This window comes from Periophthalmus magnuspinnatus, chromosome 12 (assembly GCF_009829125.3).
Source record: "Periophthalmus magnuspinnatus isolate fPerMag1 chromosome 12, fPerMag1.2.pri, whole genome shotgun sequence".
Taxonomy (NCBI): Eukaryota; Metazoa; Chordata; class Actinopteri; order Gobiiformes; family Gobiidae; genus Periophthalmus; species Periophthalmus magnuspinnatus.
Genome location: NC_047137.1, coordinates 8,065,294 through 8,089,061, shown reverse-complemented (window position 1 = coordinate 8,089,061; position 23,768 = coordinate 8,065,294). Strand labels below are relative to the sequence as shown.

Sequence of the window (23,768 nt, the reverse complement as noted above, 5' to 3'; positions counted from 1 at the left end):
CATCGTCTGTATTTTAACACTTTCAAACTGTTATCCTGACAGGCCTGTGTGTAAGGTAAACATGAATTGGTCAACTGTTCAGACTTCAAGAAGTAAACAAGGATTACATATAAGTTATTTCATTTTATTGTAAAATTATTTGATTTGTTGGTCAAGAAAAAAAAAAAAAGTGATTTCCATATAATGTGTAAAAATAGGTATCATATTCAACAGTAAAAGAAATATTTTTTTTGTGCATATTTTGACCATTACTATAACTGATAACTGCAGTTTCCAGTCCATTTTCCCTGCTGATTACAAAGAACCAAATTTTTAATACAGAGCATATGTGTGTATTTTTTTTTTTTTAGTCTTTGGACCATATTTAATCAAACCTGTAAATAAATAAAACATAAACAAGAAAATTAAATATGCAATATCAATATGGTCAGCGTACCAGTAGAAAACAATGTATTTACGTATTTATTTTAATAAGGATAGTTGCTAGGAAACCAGGTGAGCACTGTGCATTGAGAATTGCATTGCACTGCATATAGTTAAATATAACCTCCATGTGGGAATAGGTAAAAGCAATCTAATTTGCTTTTATTTCCGTCCATAGCCCATTTAAATTGCATGAAAAATGGATCCAAAAATTCAGTAAGATGTAACACAATAACAACAATACCCTTTTAAACAAGGTACAGACTTTCTGCGTTTAGAACCAGTATCAACAAGTCCCAAGTCCAAGCTATGTTCCACCATGGCAAATATTGAACATAGCGCATACAAAACCAGGCACACAAACACGCTAGCTTAAGTGCCAGATTACACCACGTCAGGAAAATTTCAAAAAAGAAGTGAGTAATCCGTTCCATTTATAGCATCCAATCCAGAACAAACTTATATCCCAGCAAACCAACTGTCTCTCCATGACAACAAAAGAATCCACAAATCCGCTTTTTGCTGCACCTAGGACTTCAGGTAGCAGACCGAAAAAGACAAAAATTAGCATCTGTCATCTCAAGCAAGCAAGCAATTACCTCATGCTGCTTCGATGAGAGCATGGTATGATTTGGAGGGAATGGCGATGGTAGGGTGGGTCATACCTCGCATTCCCGTGAGCCCGAAATGGTGTAGGTACATGGTCCGGTCCCATTGACTAGCACGTCCATGGCCTCGGAGTTGGTCGGCTTGTAGTCCACATAGTACTCCTGGAGCGGGGAGCTAAGGGTGCGTTCCGTTTCTCTAGCTTTCTTACGCCGTTTACGAGCGGCCGCCGAATGCTCTTGGAGTTGCTTGACGCTGCTTGGGTAACGCTTCCAAGACACGTAAATCACCAACAAGATCATGGCAACAGACAGGAAAAGTGCGACACTCCCAGCAACGATTTTATGGAAGGAGAGGGGTTCCAATTCTTGGTCGGGTGGCGGAGCGACAGGTGGGGTGGCAGATGGTGATGTGGGGCCTTGAAGGGATCCGCCGCGCTTGCCAGATCCGGTCGGGATAGCCACAATGACGGGACGCTTGTCGGTTTGGGCGGGGAGGTTGGATGGGGTGGGCGGGCTGCTCCGGAGGGTGGTCAAAGGTGACAGTTGACATACGCTGAACGCTTCGACGGCATCCATAACCTTCTCGCCTTGGGCTTTCTTGGGAGAGGCGCAAATCATAGTGGTCTCCTTGGCTCCGCGAAAATTCCTAAGCCAGCCGACCAGAGGACAGATGGCTGGGCTACAGTCCCAAACGTTCCCCGCTAAGCTAATGGTGGTCAGGGATACCCAGGCGTCAACCACCTCCTGGGACACGTTGGTAAGCTTGTTGGAATCCAGGTTTAGCGTTTGGAGATTGGGCAGACACTGATAAACCACCGGGTCCAATTCCGTTAAGTCGTTCCCGGACAGATCCATTTTCTGGATGGAGGCCCAGGTCCAGGTTAGGCCCTGGCTCATGGAGCGGATGCGGTTCCACTGGAAATACAATGCTCTCAGATTGTACAGACGGGGGAAATGGGAGAAGTTGATCTTTGAGAACTGGTTATGCTCCAAATGAAGCTCAGTGAGTTTGACCAAACCGGAAAAAGCATTGCGAGTGATGCTGCGGAGGCGGTTGTAGCCAAGATCCAAGAACTCCAGATTCCTGCAGTCCTGGAAGAGGCGCATCGGGACGGTTTTCAGAGAATTTGAGCGTATGTGAAGGCTCAGAAGTTTCCGCAGCCCCTGGAACTGTCCAGGTTGCAGGGCTTGCAGTTTGTTGTACGACAGATCCAGGTTGCGCAAATTAGGAACAGGGTGGAATGTGGTGTTGTGGAGAGAGGTGATCTTGTTTGAACTTAGTATCAGTTCCTTAAGTCTCCGGACTCCTTGGAAAGCCGCCGCGTCCACCGTCGCGATGTAGTTATGATCCAAGTAGAGCCATATGAGGTGGTTAAGTCCAACAAACTGCCCGGCGCGCAGACTGGCCAGGCTGTTGTAGCGGAGAGAAAGGCCCTCGCAGCCTCCAGATAGGTTCTTGGGCACATCGCGAAAGGCGCTGGATTCGCAGTAGACAATTTTACCATCGCAGCGGCAGCTCTTGGGGCACGGGCGCTCACTCAGAGATGGGTTCGCCGCCAGCCACACCTGCATCAGGAGTTGGACCACTAGCCAGCGACGCCGCAGAGCAGAGCCTGTGAGGAGGAGACAAGCAGAAAGAGGAAAGGGTTAGAGCAGTGTTCGGAGGTAACTGAATACATGTATGAAAAATGTTTAATACATAACAGTATTTGATTGTACAATTTACATTTCAAACTGCATAGCAATAATCGGTTAATGTTTTTATTGTACAGATATAACATGCCTCTTTACTGGAGTGGGCTTACATCTCCACAGACCTGACTCTTATTTGGTCTAGAGGAGAGCCCCGACCTGCTGTCATATTCCACAATATGGCATAAAACGCATTTCCAGAAAGTTACGCAGTGTTGCCTTAGATAAATGAATAACAAATGGTGAAAGAAACAAAGTTGATTGCAGCTTACAGTATACTACAGCACTGCAGTATCAGATCATGTAACTCAATGTTGCGAAATACATTTTAATGCAGCTATTCTGAAACCAAATATATTTACGAAGTATTCTTCCCATCACTGTCAAAGAGATAGAGCACAATGTGAGTCAATCAGTTGTTCCGGTGAAAAACAGGGCTCTTGTTCAGAAAGACATCTAACCTCATCAAACATTCTTAAATCAAGGAAACACAGAAGACACGATGAAGGTCAGGAGAAGAAAAATGGCTTCCTCCTATTATCAATCAGACCTGATATGTTTAAAGTCACTTTCAAAACAATTCTAAAGGCCTTCTGGGGTTTATCTAAAGTTTCCAATGAATTTCACTGTCAGGCGCTTTCGTCATCTACATCTGTTATGTTTAATGTTGAAGACTGTATTTTCAGCTGTATGTGACACAGTGCACATCTTATACAAAGTTCAACATGCCGCACAACAAAACGACAAAAATATTCATGGAGTTCCAACAAAATTGCTAGCCTGAAGAGTAGAAACAAACAAAATGATAACCTGTGAATATACAAAGATGATAATGCAAAGCTGGGCAATATGGGGATACAAATCAAATTCAAAGCTGATCCCTATGACAATGTGCTATTTTGCTATTTTTGTGATTCACATTTCTCTGTTTAATGCCACTGTCTGCTTAAACACAGACACCTTTTCCCACTCATTTGTCAACCTCTGTAAGGCTCTGGGTGAGTGACTGCTGGGTTTAACCAATCACAGTGAAGTGTGAATTTTCAGAAGAAGCAGATGGCTGTATCTATAGAAAAAAAAAAAAAAAGTCATGCATTATGATAAAATCTAAATTGTGATCTGGTTTACTGGTCAATCTATGTTCCTACCCACACTTATGGTCATGAGCTTTGGATAATGACTAACAAGATTGTGGGTACAAGGAGCCAAAGTGGGTTTTCTCTGCAGGGTGGCTGGGCGCTGCCTTAGAGATAGGCTGAGGAACTCGGTCACACAGAAGGAACTATGTCCCTCGTTGGCCTGGAAACGCCTTGGGGTCCCACCGTAGGAGCTGGAGGACATGTCTGAGGTGAGGGAAGTCCGGGAGTCCCTGCTTAGACTGCTGCCCTTATGATAATGTAGTAAGGTTTATTGTGAGCTTGTTTCCAAGGTCAGAAAATGTAAAGCTATTCTAATTCTGTGACTTTTACTGTAACATTCCCTGTACTATTTTTGTAGGAGAGGTGCAGATTTGAATTATCCATCTATTTTTATTTCATATGTATTTATTTGTGTGCTTCTGATTCCACAATATATCTTTATACCTAATGTGTTAAGGTAGTGAAGGTCCTATAGGACAAATCATAAGAAGCATTACAAGTACAGAGCCTTTTTTTTCTTTTCTCTTATAGGAAAACTTAGGTCCAGCAGGATAAAATGATCTTGACTTAAACACTATTGAACTGGCAAGTGTGAGAATTTGCTAGCTAATCTATCACACGCTTATGAAATACATATTGCTGATATAGAAATCTAACGGCTGAAGACTTTCATTTTCAAGTGTGCGTTATAAAGAAGCCATACTTAAAGCTACGGGATTAAAGGTACGGTGCACTCTTGCTAGTTTTAAAAAGAATGTGCTATCAACTGAACGTGGTCAACTTGGATTGGCAGTGCCTAAACCTGTAGATAAAGGACATGTACATGTTTTTTCATTCTCAGTATATAGACAGTCCATGCCTTATGTGGAAGTTCAGAACCTCCAGAATTCACTCACTGAGCTGCAAAGGCTGCACTAGCACTGATTAATGATTGGCTCCAAGTAGGATTAGGAAGTGACAAATCAGAGCAGAAAGCATCACTTGGTTCAAACCAAGTGATATGGACATGGAAACCCAAATTATGCTTTCTGATTGGATAATTGTCTTGAGAACCAAAAGACCAAATTATAACATAAACAAATTGACCACCATGTCCAAAAAACTGTATTGCTGTAAATGCTATATACAGTACCTTACATTCTCATTATAAATATGATTTGGAGTGGCTGTGGCTTATCAATTACGGTATTCGTCCCCAAACCAGAGGGAGAGTGATTTGATCCTAGCTTTGACCAGTGCATGATGTCATCGTGCTTGTGGGCAAGACACTTCACCAACCATGTGCATATATAGTGTGCAAAAATCAATGTCGTACAATTGGTTCGAAGTGTAGCTTTAGGGTTAAATGTCCTTCTTTTGGTATAATTTGTGTTTTGTTTGAACTCATTCCCTGACTCAAAGTGGCTGAGAGGCAACATGGAACATATGCTATCCAACATAGCCATTTCGCTTCGTGCCAAGCATCTGTTGATCCCATATGGGTATAGCATGTGCGTGTATCGATGTTCGTGTGTTTGGAGAAATAATAGAAAAAGGCTAGACACATTTTCTGTTTGTTTTTCCAAAGACTCTTTCATCATTCCTTACAGATGGATCGAGTCGAGGGAGCGCACGGATAATTCGCTCCGGCTATTGATTATACCGGCACATACATCAATCATCTTTCTTCATCTTGGAGCCAACAATTGCTGGTGCATTCAAGTAAATATTATGGACAACACAATAGCGATCGCAAGATGGAGTACACCTGAGTATGCGGGTAGACACTTTTCACAGTTCTGAGGTTTGAGCCAGGAACATCAACAACTTTTGGCGAAAAAAGAGGAAAAAATGCAGGAGTAGACAATATGAAGAGTGCATTTCCTGTCTCGTCACTATCAACCGATCACAGCCAGCTACATTTGCCTCTCAACCAATCACCTCTATAGCCATTCATTAAGTGCACTTTCTCGCCACCCCCTCCTACTAGGGTGTTATTATATCAAATTCATATGAAATTAGTGTTATGATTACACATTTTCAAATTTTTATATAGTGCTTTTCCACCTTCAAGGCATTCAAAGCACTTTACATCAAGGAACCACTCACCAATCCGCACACATATTCATACATCAATGTATGGAGACACTGGAGCGAGGTGCGTTAAGTGTCTTGCCCAAGGACACAACCGCCAACCTGTGGGTCAGTGGATCTCACCGCTCAACCAATTATGGTTATGCCAAAAGTGGGATTTGAACCGCCAACCTTCGGATCAGTGGACAAACACTATCAATTGAGCTACTGCCGCCCAAGTGCAAATGGACAGTGTTATCAATTGTACCTCCTTGGTCCTTCTTATTAGAGATGATACAATATCAGATTGATATCAAATTAGTATTATGATTATTATGCAAAGAAAGATCAAACTTTGTGGGAGTATTCACAATTATTGACACAATGACCAAGCACCAGTCCATAAAGGCCCTGTACAGATATACTGTATAAGCTGCTCTTGAGCTCAAAATATGTCCGCTGTGTGCTGCCTGCATCTAATTAGAAAGCGTTTTGTTGTCCAATAATCAGGAAGTGCACGTCAGCAACCATTTGTTTTTAGCTTTACCGCTACTGCAAAACTCTGCTCTTGTCTCTCAAAGTTGTGAAAAGCGCGTATAAATCCATAATGATGAATAATTAGGATATCTGGAATGCATAAGGTAAGTAAGGAACTACCTTATGCATTCCAGGAAGGGACTAGATCTGTTTTTTAGGGTAAAAATCAGTTATATCACCTTTAATTAACTTTAATTTGCATTGTACGTGGATTACCTTTTATCTGGCATGTGTCGCGGAACTGATTATTTACATTTTCAGTATCAGACTTGACCCATATCAATCAAGGTATGCTTTTCCCTCTTATTTCCTACTATCCCAGCTACAAATAATTGCTCATTTAACATTTGCGAAAACTCCACGGCAGCCTTGTTTGTGATACACTATTGTCGAATGCTCCAAGCCATGTTTAGAAATGCTACAATTGTGTTTTTTTTTATATATATATAATAACGTATACGACATTATCTAAACACAACACTCCTTTGTAATCTGAACACGCGGATGTCTCTAGTTGTCTTTTTCTTTTTAAAATGAATTCTGCGCTTGACTTCGTTTCCCGGGAGACCTATGAAACAAACCCCCCCTTGCTTTTATCCCCACATGCATAATAGGTAGGTTTTATTAGAAGAGATGGTAGATTGCTTGACATTGCAGGTTCTTGAATAATAGCTTGAAGCACTAATGCCCCCCGGTATCAATCTAGTCTTTTTTTTTTTTTTTTTTTTTCATGTATGATCATGTTCTGCTGGATTTAAGAACAATATTTCACCTTTCTGTCCCCTACGGTGTTACATGGTGCAGGTTAGCCATGTCCTTGAAAGCCTTAGTTGCCATATGTTCTTATAGTGTAGGGTCTTATGCATGTGGTCCACGTTGGTGCTTCGCTTTGCTAATTTTACATTCTTTGCCATCCATGTCTTTTTGGATGCAATCTATAAAATGTATACAAGCGGATTATGGGTCATTGTATTAAAAAAATGACCAAAACACAAGTAGACTAACAATAATGCTGCCTATACTTGTGCTTTACAGGCTCGACAAAGCGTCTCATATTGCTACGGTCAAGTGATTATTACTTCCATACTCGCTAGTGCTAATCACAGCTGGACACTCACGCACACGCCATTTTCATTATAGGCAATGTGGGTTAAAGTACACAATAACAGAACTTGGTCCGAGCAGGAATCGCTCACCTGAAGGAACTTCTGACCTTCAGGCTGGTGGGGTGTCGTCAGTGTAATCATATTCTATTAACCTGGCTGTTCTTAAACACCTTACCTCCGAGTAATAACCTAAAAAAAAGAAGCTACATGGGGTCACGTAGACCTCCTTTGCCCATTTAAATGAGCCAAAGTGTCTAGCGGATTCAAGATTTAGATTTAAAATAAACTCTAAAATGGGAATAAAGTTATGGAAGAAATAGCTCAGTTGCTAAAGACTTTCGCTCAAACCGGATGGTGACGGTTTGGTTCCTGCTACCAGTATTGGACGAGACGCAAGCATAAGCAACTACAAGCCACAAATAAAAGCATTAACAGCAAATAGTGTAAGACTAAAAGTTGCCCTATGTAACTTTTGTAGTGGGGGGTCCATTTTGCATTTATTCAGATGACAAATACTTTTTAGTAGCTTTTTAACATGTAAACACAAGATAGATGTTAAATAGTAGCTCCAAGCAAAACAAGACTCCATATCAGAAAAGTTACATAACACACAGGTTTTTTGTCTTTGTTTCTGAACACCGATCACAATAGACATTTTTTTGTACGTGTGATTCCATAACGGGACACAAGGAAGCTTTTATTACGTGTATATTTAAATATTTAAACCAATAACAACAACCTTTACCACTTTCTTTGCTCACGATTTCCAAGTCTACACAGTGCATCCCCTTTTCTATCTCCTACTTTCTTTCTGCAGTTGTCATTTCAAATGTCTCACGGATGGTTACGTTTTGGCCAAAAATTGAGTTAAAAATGTGTGCGCTAAAGCTATAGACAGACAACACCGCTGCTATTCCTGCCATCGTGCGGTAAGTGCACTTTACTGCTGACCCAAAATACAACCAAATGTAGCTTAATAACTTGGCAAATGGACTCGCTAACCGGTGCGCTTTAGAATCTCACCAGTGGCTCATTGGTATTTACAACTTGTCAATGAAAAGCAAGGAGGGAAAATTGCTAACGCACTAAGCTTGACTTGTTCAGGGACTAGCACATATAAAGGGAGGGAGGACAGACAGACAGACCCGGACTAGCCTAAGCCATCATATTAGTTTCCAATTATCTGTGAGATGATAGCAAGCGCTGCCAAGTTAGCCTCTTTTCAACACGGAGAGCAGCATTGTGCGCTAGTCCCACTGCCTTGTATCAGAGCGGCTGATTAGATTGAGAGCGGAGGGGTACAGCAGATACTGTTGTCATCTTCAGAGGAGACATGCCAGGAAAAGAGACTATTTATTCAGAAAATGGAAGTGATGTTTCAATGTATGTACACGGAAATGTAATTTGGATAGAGGAAAATGGCTGTGCTCTTTCATAGCCTCACATCGGTGGATCTCGATATGTTGCTGAAGCGAATATAAATGATAAACGATAATATTGAACCCATCCATACAGCAGAATTATAAAGTAACAGAATGCGACACTTAATTAATTTTAATGTATCTATAATGAGTCACAAGTCAAGTTCATAATTCAACATTCTACAGCTCAAATCTCATCCTAGTGCTGAAAAAGTAACCATGATGCAACGGGATCATGTGCTTCAGTGTTACGAAGTCATTAACGCTGACTATCCTACGCAGAGGCACTTCAGGGCGACTTAGACATCACGTCTCCCAAATGTCACATTCTGAATGAGCAGACTGTAGGGAGCAGGCCGCTGTAGATGCATTTTAAATCCATCCAAAACCAAATTTACACCTGGATCTGGAGCGACGTGTAACGTAGGCGAAGCTGCATACGTTATATTTTTAAAAGCGTCAGTTTTACCAGAGACCTGCTCCGGCAACGCTCTATATATTCTCACATTTAAACACCAAACTGTTTTATATTGCTTACATATTCATGGTTGATCAGATGAATTATGTTTTAAAACTATACAAACCTTAACGAGAGGGACAATGATTAGCATAGCAATAACAAGCTGTGGCTGCTTTGCTAGCTTTAATTAGACTATTTACCAAGTTTCGGAGTCTGCACGCCATCCGCCTTTTCCTTCACAAGTTGCCCTTGGAAAAGTTGCTATCTGATGTCGTAAAGTGTATTTTTCCCCCACAACTATAAACTTTGTTGTAGTCCATTACAAGTCATTTCCCCAGTTCCTGAATGTGACACATGTTGTTTAATCGATTGTAGTTTATTTTGACACCACGTACCATTTTACTCGTTTTCTTTCTCACTCCAATGACATTAAAAAATTTGAACTCCAGCTGAATTTGAGCAATGCGTAGTGTAATTGCGCTCGTTGGATGCACATATAACATTGCTGGTGTAGATGATCTGACCAGTCAAAATGAAAAAAATGGTTCCTGCGCTTTGGTGTAAAGTGTGGGTAAGAGTTTCTGTTTTATAAGTGGTGGCACATTATCCATTTTCTGGTCCAGAAACCTAGGCCCTCCTCAAAATCCTGCCCTTAAGAACATATAATTGAATACCCCTGAAGGAAACCATATCTATAAATAATTATCTGACTAAACAAATTGCTATTGTCTCAGGCAATTTGCTGGTCAATCAGCCGTTCTTTTTACTAAAGAGGCTGTCTTTTGTTTACAGTGTTCTTCAAAGCTGGGAGTTTGCCAATGGTACTTGTGCCAAAGTTGAATTTAGCCTCCAAAACAATGAAGTCATGTTCTCTGCAAACCAAGGTTAAACAGAAGTCAAATTAATATAGTTTGTATCAAGATTCAAGATATGAATAGGAAGTCTTTTCTGATATATCTTTCCCGTTCAGGACTTTTTAAATATTGTTTTTTCTTAGCTTCAAACTGAATACTTTTACTCGTACTTGATATCTACATGTGTAATAGTACTCAAAGCCCGTCACACATTACAGAGCACACATCAAGGGCTAAAAAAAACCCATAAAGCTAACAAAACTACAGTAAAGTAACTCGCTATGAGACTCTAAAATGTTCCAGATATCAGAGCATTGCACTTTTAGTTTAGATGCGAGTCAAAACCGTGTTATAATTATTGCACTGAAGATCGGTAATAATTAATTACACATGAAGTAGAGTCGCGTTTACTCTAGCTAATCTCAGTCAACCTCAGTCGCCTCCAGCTCGTGCAGAACACTGCAGCACGTTTTTCAACCAACACCCCCAGACGTCAGCACATCTCTCCAGTCCTTTTATCTCTTCATTGGCTTCCAGTTTCTTTTAGAGTAGATTTCAAAATTGTATTGTTTGTTTTTAAAGCTCTTAGCGGCCTTGCTTCTTTCTGTTTGTCTGTTCACAGCTCTAATAGGGCTTTAAGGTCAAGCAACCAACTCTTGCTGGAAGTCCCCAGAGCCGGGCTCAAACACTGGGGTCATCGGGGCTTTCTCTGTGGCTCGCCCCAGACTTTGGAACAAACTGCCCCCTGATTTATGCACTATCACAGACTTTGGCCTGTTTAAATCCAGGCTCAAAACATATTTATTTTGGCTTTTAACACGTACTAATGCTGTGTCACTTTGTACACTTTGTTTTTTTTATTTTATTTCAGTGTTTAATGTTTTGAATGTTCTTATATTGTGCTGGTTTTATTGGAAAGCACTTTGGTCACCTTGAGTGTTGTTAAAGGCTCTATAAATAAAGTCTGATAGATTGATTGATTAATCTGTTGCAGCTTCACCCAGATCCGTGCAGCGTGCATTTATATAAATCACCACACGCCTTTTTACTTTTACAAAACACTCCCAACTGGCCTAATGTCACTGTTTTATGGACTGGGAGTCATTACTTAGGGAGGACAAATTCTAATGGATAATATGGACGGGAATGATGCTGTTTAACTTTACAACTTTACGAGAAGTGAGTAATAAAGTTGCCTAATCATTTTTCGCTATTTCTTGAGTTTGTATCTTGAACCTGTGTGTGTCTGTCACTCCATCTGCCCCTGTTGCTCTGTCTTATTGGCTGGTGCAGTGGTAGTAATGTTTTGTGGTTACGACACGAGGGGAGACGCAAATTGGGTCCTAAATCTGGCAAATTATCCTGTAATGTGTGGCGGGCTTTACTTGAATAAATCTTTTCGGTTCCTCTTCCCACCGTGAGAAAATCTACGTGACAAAAGCTTTATGTTGACAATATGAAATGATTTGAACGTTTTTATGTGTCTTGCACCAGTCTTTCAGATACAATTTCATTTTTCCAATTTTTTTGGTCAATCCTTTAAACATACTTGATTTTGCACATTATTTTATTTAATTTTTTTTTTTTTTATGTTTGGTTCTTCCTATTAAATTAACTTCAAATTATTAATCAGATGTTATCCCCTGACAAGTATTTGAGGAGTAGTTTCACAAAATTTTGTTTTGTTTCAATTTCACTCTCAGTTCAGAATAATTTCTTAGACCACTACTTTGTTATTATTATTATTATTATTATTATTATTATTATTATTATTATTATTATTATTATTATTATTATTATTATTATTATTAATATTATTATTATTGTAGTTTTTATTTATTTTTGTATTTTTTATTATTATTATTTTATTTATTTATTTATTTTTGTGGTATATTTTCCTGCTGACTAAATAACGTAATTCACATTTTAGCTCAAATACCTACTGTATCACTAATGCAATTCTAAAAATAGTAATCAGATATTGCATTTATTTGTTTTTCAATATCATGCAACCCTTACTTCTAACACCTAAAAATAACAATTTAATACAAAAAAAAAAAAAAAAAGTGTGTTCAGAGTGTGTCCATTACTTCCGAGTCCAAACCTGTCTGCAGAGAAGACAAAAGCCGGCGTAGCTCAGGTAGGGCCAGAGCTGCTCGTTTGTCTCTGTCACTGACGCATTTGCATTTTAGATCTTAAGTGTAAGGTCGTCTCTGGAAAGTGAAAATAAATTGGCTATGCTTCACTTCTTGGGCAGAGTTAGGATACTTAAGTTCTGCTTTATACTCTGCCCCAAATGAGCACTTTTCCAGCTGTATCTTCCCATTGAGTGTCTTCCAAATGTAATGTGTGTAAAAACGTATTGTAAGACTTTGGTTAAGTGCAGTGCTTCTCAAGCAGGGGTACTAGGACGCCCCGGTGGTATGCAATATTTCTAGTGTATTCATTTAGTGTATTCTTTTATATTTTGTCATGCTAGGTGATTGGCTGTCTTTGTTTTAGTTACAATGCGCTACGATGCGAACATGATGGGTGAAAAATGGTAGATAGGTTTTGAAATGTAGTCAACTAGATGCATTTACAATAGTTTTTACTTAGCAATTATGTGACTTTTTGGAACTTTAACCATTGAGACTTGTATTTAGAGTGATTCATGTATGTTTGAGGAATCTTTATACTCCTGTATTCAAGACGTCATTGCTCCGATCAACCCCCATTTTCATTACCACTGGCACACACCCACTGCTCTGTACTGACTTTGTTCTCCAATGTAATTTTCTTAATCGGTGATATGCTTAGGATTTGGCAGCATCGCGTAGTTATTTTGGTGCAAATGGAAAAAGAAATGTGGTACAGTTTTGCGGATTTTTTGTGCAATTTTTATATGCTTTTTTTTTTTTTCAGCATATGAACGTGCATTGTGTTCTGCGTCCTGATTGGCTAAGGGACTATAGACCATTGTCAATCAATTTGCTCCGTGCCGTGTCTCCTGCACAGTACAGAATGCGTTCAACTTGGCAAATTTACATAAATGTTCAATCAACACTACAACGCAGCGGCCAGGACGAAGAGGAACTGTGAAATATGCGGGAGTCACTATTAATTAAATAAACAAGAGGGAAATGTGAGAAAATGTTAATGCCTGTCTGAGAAAGGTGTATAAACTGTGTGGTGAGGGGTTTTACAGCTTTAAAACATATATAATAATTGTAAAAAATACAGCTGACTACTTCGCAGATTTCAACTTTCACAGGTTATTTTTCGAACATAGCCCCCGCGTTAAACGAGGGACCACTGTACTCGCTGGTGTGATCTGCAGCTATTCATAAGAGTGGCCAACAAATGGGCAGTTTTTTGTTGTCGATGACGTTTACAGCAATGCAGGCTCCCGTTGGACACCACTATTTTCCAAGCCATAAGTCAGTGGGCTTGTTTCTTTTATTGAGTCGTTTTAGACCATTATTGCAATTTAAAATGCCCAAAATATACAATAATAATTCACATGTGTCATAGATTATAACTATAGAGCAGACACAAGCACAATATGTCTTTTTTTAAGTACAAAAAAGATTACATTTGAATTTACTGGATCAGGTATCAGTTCCAACATTTTGGTTAAGACCGTGGCCATTTTACTTTTAAATTTTTGTTCACTACAACTACAATGTTGATCTGTAACTACTTGATAATCTAAACAGGTCCATCGACTTCTTGTTCAAAACTGCAGAATTGCTGAGCCTGCCTCTTTGTAGTGAAGTTAAACTTTATTGTCCCGCAAGGGGGATTTGTCTTGGGCACGCAAAATGTCACTGTAGAAGGAAGCAGATTTTCTTTAAAGTGTTTTTTATTTCTGGATAAATGCTTGTGTGATATGTTTAAACCTTACATATTCTTACTTTTTTTTTTTTTTTTTTCTAATTGCGAGGAAATACAGAGCAGAGGACAAGGATATGGGATTGGTGAAAAGGGCATTTTCTGAGTTTAAAACAGGACATTAAAGGATTATTCAAACTAGGGCTGGAAACAAATAGCATTTCGATTTGCAATATTTGTATTATTATATTTATTTTAACAGGATTCGGAAGTCGGTATTTTAAACATTTCCTGGAGAATTGACAAAAACTGAAATAAACGTATGAACTGACAAATGAATACAAGAATAGCATGTAGCATATTTCAGAACATGTTTGTATAGATCTAAACTACAGCAGCTACGGTTAGCAGTTTGTTTGGGTTTTTTTTTTATTATACAGACTATTTTGTTGTTTTTGGGAGAAATTATGGTACCTGATACCTGTAGTTGTGTTTTATTTCATTCACACATTTGAGAATATCTGGTTTGTTAGTTTGTCTGCATCCCCAAAGCTCAAAATGCTCTGTTACTCCTTGTGATGTCATGAAGTGGTAGTTTTCATTTTAACAGTTACCTTTTACCTTTTGTTCAGTAGAGATGAGCAATTCCAGGGCTGAATTTATCTGTATGTCTGTGATGAGGAAACATTAGAACATAGATCAGAAAATAGCGTAATATTGGCCCTTTATAAGTAAAAAAAACAATTTAAATAACTCAACAATAGGTACACAGGAGTTTCAGAATTATCCACTCGCTTTACTGCTGGCTACCACTTTATTCACTCCATACCTCGACCTTTTTTATATGAATGACTCAGGAAATGCATCTGAGAATTATCCCACTTGCGAGAACAGGCTGAAGAGTTTTCCAGAGTACTGTATGTAATTAAGGGAATGACAATTATTGATTTTTTACTTTAACTATAAAAAACCCTATAGTGGACTCAGATTACTCTTAAATGCCCTGTAGAATTTCTTGGTTCGTTTTTCCTAAGCATTTTTTCGATATAGTTGACATTTTCAACAGGCTGCCCTTTGGATAATATAGGCACCCCTAGAAGGTCATCCTCACCTGTTTGGCTACTTTGAACTTGTACACAAGCTAGAAAAATATCGCAACAGGGGATAGGACAATGGAATACTCCTTCACGTGTTTAGAATTCAAATGCTTTGTCATATTCAATCTCAGTTATGAATATGTATGATTATTTTGCCTTGGGTTTTAAAGTGGTTTTCAAGATACCCAAACCGCTTAGCATTGCATTATTCATTGACACCATAGACTGTATATGTAAATGGACATAGCTAACCTGCTAGCTGCCACGTTCCACATAGAAAATGAGCATGGGCAAGGTTCCGGCTCCATCGACTCTGGCTACAATTGACTTTCTATAGAAAAACTGTCGCCCCACTCTCTGTAACTGCTGCTGTCAGACTCATCATTTTGGTCTTAAAATGTTCATATTAACCTCCTCTAAATCATCCTGGAATTTTTATTTTGTAAATCAAGATATAAACATTAATATCAGACAAATCAGGCGCTTTCTTTCCCTGAGGTTGCTCCTACTAGTGTTAGCGACAGGTTTGACAGAGTTACTAAGCCCCCAAGCCACTGGTGTAAGCGGGAAGGGCCGTTACTTTCTCTTTGGTTGCTATGATACTCGTGGTCAGAATTCCAAATATGGAATACTCGGCTCCAAATTTGCCACTAGAACTGTTAGCCTGGATGAGCGTCATTTGACTGGAGCCGTATTTTATGGGTGATTACATACTCCTTTAATCCACTTTTTTATATATTCTATGATTCACACAGTCATCTTGCTTAAGGGCACAGCAACAGCACCATTGTGCAACGGTCAGAGCTGGAATCGAACCATCAACCTTCCAGTTATAAGATGGCCACTTTGTCACCTGAGCTACTGAATCCACCTGTAATGTCACTGATAAAAAATAAAAAAAAAAGATAGTATGGAAAAAGAACCAAGTCTATAATGGTCAGAGTAAGGAGCGCTAACCACTCTGCCAGCATAAATGCCAGCACAGTGAATGTTTACACGGTTGCATTTGAAAGAGAATATCACATCTTTCATGACTCTAAAATTACAGATAGACCGATATAAGACCGATAATGGGACGTTTTTTTTAGCATATAGACTAAAGGCCTTAAATCTCCAGCATTGATCGATGTTTTCTTTGGTCAATCTACTGCCTAAAAAAATACACACGAAGCTTTATTTTAACACAATGAAATACTGCTCAAAACGTGACTACACTCCTCTCATAAAGGTTTGTGGTAAAAGAGACTGTGGGGGAGTTTGTAATAAATTTAAATGACATAATTTGAGGAAAACAATCAAAGCGGCCCAATGTAACAGCCCAAAAATATTAGCGGAGCTTATCGGCCATCTGTTGCTCTGGATTTTAAACAATTGGCCACGAAAAAACTCATATCGGTCGATCTCTATCTAAAATGCTCTTTCAACACATTCATTTCTGGCCATTGGACCCATTTCAATAGAACATAGGGGAATTGTATTATATACGGTATATGGCTGTGTCCAAAAGTCCACTCTATTAGGAAACTAAATTTGTAGTGCTGTCCAAAGGTGCAGGTGGAAAAGAATCACTCAAAATGTCCCATAATACATATTGAAAAGTAGTGAACAGCAAAAATCAACAACACTTGCCAATATCACAGAAATGCATTTTCATTAGTTTGTGGTCTATTCTTTGAAAATACCAGATTTTGTCCATTATTTAATGTTTGGTCTTTCTTCCTTTCCTTCCTTTATTTTTTTTGACAATTTATTTACTCGTTTACTTTTTTTTTAATAATGTATTTTTTATTGCATTTTGTATTTATTATTATTATTATTATTATTATTATTATTATTATTATTATTATTATTATTATTATTATTATTATTATTATTATTTATGTATTTATGTATTTATTTATTTATTTATTTATTTTCATTTTTTTATTTTTTATTTTTGTCTTTGTTTAGCTTTATTTTTTTATTTTTAAAAACTCATATATGCAACGTTTTAAGTGTTAGACAAACAACCATAACATTATTTTCCCATTCCCCAACTAATGCACATGGGTGGTAACTGTAGTTTTCCATTTAAATGCATTCATCACTTCTTGACTTGTGGTGCTAAAACCCTAAATGTGTCTGTGTTATTACCTCCTCCCCACTGGGCCCCTTCCCACCCAACAGATTTCTTATGATATGGGCCATGAAGCACAAGTGCGTGGCGTGCTGCTAATGAAGAGGATGGCGGTGAGCTACAGCGGTGAGCTACAGCGGTGGCTAGCTGCGACCACGGCTCTGTGTAATCATGGCATAATTGTGGGCAGCAGCGTGAAGCTATAGGGACGGAGCAGGAGACGGGCACCTGAGCATCTGGAGAGGAGGCATCGGTGTAGATGTGTAATGTAGAGTGAGGAACGGTGCAATGGGATAAAGTGGTGGCTGGGTATTAGCTGAATTTGTGAAGCCAAAGAAATTCTTGGTTGACAAAACGCCCTGCACCTAGATGCCTGTAGAGATATGTAGTACAGCTCTTATAGTAGAAATGAAACCACTTCATGCTGCCTACATCTAATTTTCTAAAGTGTTTTTAACCTACATGAGCGGTTGTTGTTAGCATTACCGTGACAGCCAAACTTCTTCAGGAATGCATAAGGTAAGTGAGGAATAACTATCGACCGCCGAAAACTGTTTAAAAGTCACATATTACAGAGTTTTTTGATCTATGTTATAATGTTTCTTCATCACAAACACGCCTGGAGTTGTGTTTTGTTTCATTCCCTGCATATTTAGGTTCTTCTCTCAAACTGAAAACACTGTTCCACCTTGTGATGTCATGTGGTAATACAGGACGTGCACGACTGTCATGACATCACAAGGTGGAACGGAGCATTTTGAGCTTTGGTGATGTACACAGACTAATAATAAAGGATTACTCAATCAACTTTAAGTATGTTTTTGAGGAGATAACACCATTTTAACATGGCTAAAAGCTCAGAAGAATCCATTTTGTGTAATATATGACCTTTAATATAAAGTAGCTCTGTATTTCAAGTTTAAAAACAGTAGAAATCAGGTACAGTGTCTTTAAGTATCTCTATAATCTGACCATGTATTTGATTGAAACTGCACACTCCCGTCTTACTGAAGTTATATGTAACTAGACATAAAAGGCAGATTAAACTCACATTCACTTCCAAAACTCCAGTTAAGGCATCACTGCGGAACTTTTGAGGTGGCATGATTGCATGGAAATGGAAAGTTAAAACTATACTTCAGGCCATTCTGCATGAAGATAGATTTAGCCCTCCTTCAGGCTAAATAAAAGTCAGAATTGTGGAAATGCAAACCTGCTCCGGGTAAGGACGCACTTTTTCTACATTTTTCAGTGCAACAAAAATTAAGTAGGTCTTTCTTTTCTTAAGTTGCATGGTGGTGCTTTAATTGACTTTATGTATTTTATATATAAACCCTTGTAAACCTAAGTATTTAACAATAATAAAACGCCATCATCCGATCAGAATAATCGTCCAAAGTAACCCAAGGCACACAGCCCTGGAATTTCAAGTCGGGATCATAAATAGTTCAGAAAAGACAGGAAGCTAGAAAGAAAGACAAAAGATAAATTGCAAACATTTAAAAATCAATAAGTAAAAACAACTAAAACAGTATAAAGGGGCACAGTGGCATTTTGTTCTGAACGGTTTCTGAGAAGAACATGCAAACTAAACCCACCCATTCATACACACACACACGCATTCATACACCAGTGTACGCAGCCATTGGGAACAAGGTGGATTAAGTGTCTTGCCCAAGGACACAACAACAGTATTCGTCTATAAGAGTTGGAATCGAACTGCCAACCTGTGGGCTAGTGTTGAGGTCTTTGGATTTGTATTTGTATATTCTCCTTATATGTGCTTATGTCAGTCTATTACAAATAACAGGTCAAATACACGAGAACAAGTTACTTCTTAAAAAAACATAACCTGAAATTGTTTTTACAAGTTTGGCAGCTAACCAACAAGCAAAGCCCATGTTATCAAAGCAAAATCAATACTTTGCCTTTTCCTCTATTCTATAACGAGAAATAGAATACAGTGTTACGCTCAAAGGTCATGACTATTAGTTGTTTAAAAGTTCCGATCTCTTCCTGCGTGTGAACTTTGACCCGATGTGACCTAGTTTAACCGTGCGCCAACCAAAATCATGTTGTTTTCCGGTTCAATTGTGTTCAAGAAATTACGTGTAGATGTATTTTTGTTCCTTCCAGCAATAAAGCCGAACTCGCCGAAACTGTCAGAACGGTCATATTTGCTTAAGCAAGTCTTATTTCTTCCAATGTGTTTGTGTTTCTATAAGTAATTAGAGCTAATGTTAAACACAGCAATACAACATAGATACAGCGCAAACACTCAGTAGTCTTGTGTTATTATACCAGGATGATTCACTGAAGAAATTAATAGAAATATACTCTGACCTCTGTTGTGCTTTTGCAGTTCTATCTAACGCCACTGAACGTGTCTAATTTGAATCTTTACTATAATCTTGGAACCTAAAACTCTGATCCAAAGTGTAAATTGGAAGCTGGATATGAACGCGTTAAAGGGCCCGTATTTTTGCTATTTCCTGATCTATGTTATAATGTTGTTTCCTCATCAAAAACATACCTGGAGTTGTGTTGTTTCGTTCACAAACCCTGCATATTTAGGCTGTGTTCTTCTTTCAAACAGAAGACACTTTGTTCCACTTTGTGATGTCATGTGGTAATACAGGAAGTGCTCCACTGTATTTGTTTTAACTTCATACACCTTCACTAGAATCATGTGAATGTCTACGGACCTGGAATTGCCACTGTCTACTGAAGAAAATTTCAAAAAAGGTAGCTGTTAACTTGAAAACTACCACTTCATGACATCACAAGGTGGAACAGAGCATTTTGAGCTAATAATAAAGGGTTACTCAAACATGTCCTCCTACAGCGAATATGTAAAGTCCGTGCTGCTGATCCCTGTTTTTGTGTGGAAGCGTTGATCCGACAGACCTCTCCTGTGGTTAGTGTCTTGTTTCCAAGCTAGCACCTGATTAGCTGCTGGGTCCTATAAGCTGATTGGTGCGACACCCTAGAGCCTGGCCACCCCTTGTCCTTCACCTGCAGCTGCCACGCCTTTAAAAGGACCCGCCCCCTGCCATTCCATGCTGCTGGGTTCTGTGAGTGAACAGCATGCCACTTTTGTTCTGTGTCTCTACGTAATTGTTGTGACTTTGTAAATTGACACTTGTAGTCCTTGGAATAGTTCTGAGACTGGGTTGCTTTTGTGTGTGTGTTTTTTTTTTTTTTACTTTAACATTCCTTTTTTAATGAAGTATAACTCTCATCTTTGTTACTTCCCCTCTCCTTAGCCGAGCTGGGTCATAACAGCTACCACTACATGACATCACAAGGTGGAACAGAGCATTTTGAACTTTGTAGATGTAGACAGACTAAAAGATAAAGATAAAGAGTTACTCAAACATGCGTGAATGAAACAAAACACAACTCCAAATATATTTTTCAAGTAAGAGCTTAATAACATGGCGTAAAGCTCACAAGAAGCCATTTTGTGTATTATAGAACCTTTCAAGGTGCATTATGGAACATTTCTTACACTCCGCCTGCTTGTCTCCATGGAGATTTTGTCGCTACCGCTCTCTATCTGATTTTTCAAAGCGGTATTATTCACTCAAAGAGGCAGAATTGTACACATAACGTCGGCTTGTGTAGCTGTGTCGTCACATTTCGTGCAGCGTCCTCTTTGCCTTAAAGTGCTCAAATAAAGCTTGGTGACATAATCCTGACTGCCACAGACGTCATCTTTGACAACATGCCAGACTACGTGATTCTGCGTGAGCTTAAGGAACTAAAGGTAGCACTTTGTTTTTTTTATTACTGCAATAGCATCAGCCATATCGTTTTTTTTTTCTATATAATTTATGATGAGGTTCAACAACAATTTTGCATTTCCATCTATATCTAAAACATTGTTACTTACATCGTCCCTTACGTTCTAAAATTCCAACATTACCATTAAACTATTTGTGAAGAGATTGCATTACTTCCTTATGCACCGGCCCCTGTAGCACTGATTGTCACACACCTTCATCACGACGCTCCTCTCTGCACACTTACATCGAACCTAAGCTCCTGCAGTCCTCCCCATCTCTCTGTATGGTAGAATGTGTTGTGCTGTGGAATAGTATTGACGCGGTGCAGTAACCCCAGCGCGGTCAATACATCATGGGCCTTACGATTAATGTCACGGCAGCCTCGGTGAACTTGGCCATTTGTATACTGGTTAAAGATGGCCGACGCTGATTAGGGCTCCCCGGACGATAACACGAGACAAGACACGGTGAGAAAAGTCTGAGGAGGGCCGTGAAAGGATAGCTTGTATTGAGGTAATTGGATAACTAGTGAGGGTGTGATAGTAGAGGTATTAGAACGAGCTAGCAGGAGATTTGAGTTCAAACAGCGTTCAAGAGTAGGGCTACAAGCAAATCAAAACCGCTATTTGAATGGACGCAATTAGCAAATCGCAAAGGCTGGAGTGTTTTAAGTACTGAACGATTTTGGCAGAAACATTGAGATTAGAAGTGGACATTGTAAACAACTCCTGGAGTGTTAATATTTGAGAGTAGACTGACCTATGAACTGATAAACTAATGAAATAACCCCATGTGTGTGTTTCAGAACAGGTTTGTACAGGTCTAAACTACAGGTACAACACGATTTTTCTATAAAAAGACAGAGATTTTTCTGTCAAAATAACAGCGTTCTTTGGAGTTTCATAATCGTTCAAACTCAAATTCAGATTTCATTTACGATATATTGTTCAGCCCTATAGGTACCATTCATTTCCTGTCTTATTTTGCATACCCAACTGCCACCCTGTAGTTTAGATCTCTGTAGACATGCTCTGAAATGTGAGTCGTGTTCACAGTTTTTCTTTTGTTCACTTTTTTCCCCCAAATCGTGCAGCCCTATCCAAGATTGCAGCTATATTCTTATACTTATTATGCCTGTAGGGTAATTTATCTTTTGCATTTGACCCACCCTACAGCACCAGTGGGCAACCAGCGTGGCACCTATAGCATTAGCGTGCTCATTATGCTCATTATCAAATTTCTGTCAAATATAAGCTACTGCAGGCCAGTCTATTACCTAAGTCTATTATTAATGTTATTGTTTTTTGCTTGGACTGTTCCATAGAATGACATTAATCTCGTTAATCTCCATTGAGACACCGTGGAGACAGGCCGGTAACGCCACTGGGCCAAGATACAGATCATATCTGCGGAGAGGCGGGCTCACGCACAATAATGAATAGATGCAGTTAAAAAAAAAAAAGAAAAGCAAAATAGATTAGTTTAGTGCCATGCTGTGGGACACTTATGAGCAAGGCAAAGAGATAAACAAGCACCAAACTCTCCACAAGAAAAGTTACTTATTGCACCTTTAAATAGCTGGATTTAACCCATTAGTTGCACCTAAAGCAAAACCAGCACTGAAAACGTCTTCCAAACATGACATTGATGTTAGGATAGTGTGTTTTAGCTTTAGACTAACAACAGACTTGGCCATAGTCCTCCTCTGCCGACACATTTTAAGCCAAATGATGTATTACTATGTAGCAGCACGCTTTGTAAAGTTGAGCAGCTTCCAGCGTTCCAAAATCGTGATTAGCATAGCAGGATGTGACAAAAAAATAGAGACACAGTACATTGAGTTAGATAATAGTCAGAAGAGGGAAAAGGGAAGATTTTTTTTCTTTTGCGCAAGGACCAAAAGCAACCCACAAGTCGTGTATGGCAAGATGGTAAAGAAATCGTGGAAGACGTCGCAGCCAGCCCTGACTAATAGCACAGTCAATGCGTTATGGAAACCCCAACCAAGGCGTTTGAATTATAAAGGAAAAGCACACGCAATCATAAGGTGCAACTAGATACAGCAAACTTACCCATATCCGCTTTTCGATCAGCCCCAGCCTACAGGTTTTTCAACGGCTACTGGTAGTCCACATGACCCGCTCCCCCGCACGCAACGGCACCGTCCCGATCCACCACAAGCACCGGTCTGGACTCCCCCCCCCTGGATCCGAAGCGAGACAAGGCGAAAAAACTCTTATCCGTCGGCGCACTTCTTATGCCAAACGAAATCACTGTCATTCATTTAAACTCCACAATCAAACGTGAGACATCCAGCCAGCGTTTTAAAACTCCAGGTAACATTTACAGCAAAAAGAAAGAGAGAAAAAGAATCAACAAAAAGCTCCTTTCGTGCGTTTTTTCCCCCTCTCCTCCTCTCTCTCAAGTCACAGCCAAAAAGAGTACCGCATCTGACGCATAAGCTCGTAAAGACACATCCAGAAATTCGTGTCACTGTTACGCGCGGCGGGAAAGGGAAGAAATCCAGTTGTGTTTGACGTGAAAATCAAGGAAAATTTCCGTTAGAGAGTTACGCAAACCCAAGGCGAATCCTCTTCTTCCGAGCGACACGGGCTCTCCTCCTGTAGGATGCTCAGTGCGCGAAGTACCGACGCGTTATCCA

General features: G+C 39.3%; 1 protein-coding gene across 1 annotated transcript in view; it reads right to left on the bottom strand.

The window, feature by feature from the left end:
• The window catches only part of LOC117379219 (leucine-rich repeat transmembrane neuronal protein 4), a 250,029-nt gene extending 226,847 nt beyond the window's left edge, over nucleotides 1-23,182 (bottom strand). The window contains exons 1-2 of the mRNA XM_033975898.2: nucleotides 23,179-23,182; nucleotides 1,089-2,644 (exon numbers count right to left, since the gene is read on the bottom strand). Coding sequence (XP_033831789.2) covers nucleotides 1,089-2,644; nucleotides 23,179-23,182 — 1,560 coding nt within the window. The remainder of the gene's footprint in view (nucleotides 1-1,088; nucleotides 2,645-23,178) is intronic.
• Between the last annotated feature and the right edge of the window lie 586 nt (nucleotides 23,183-23,768).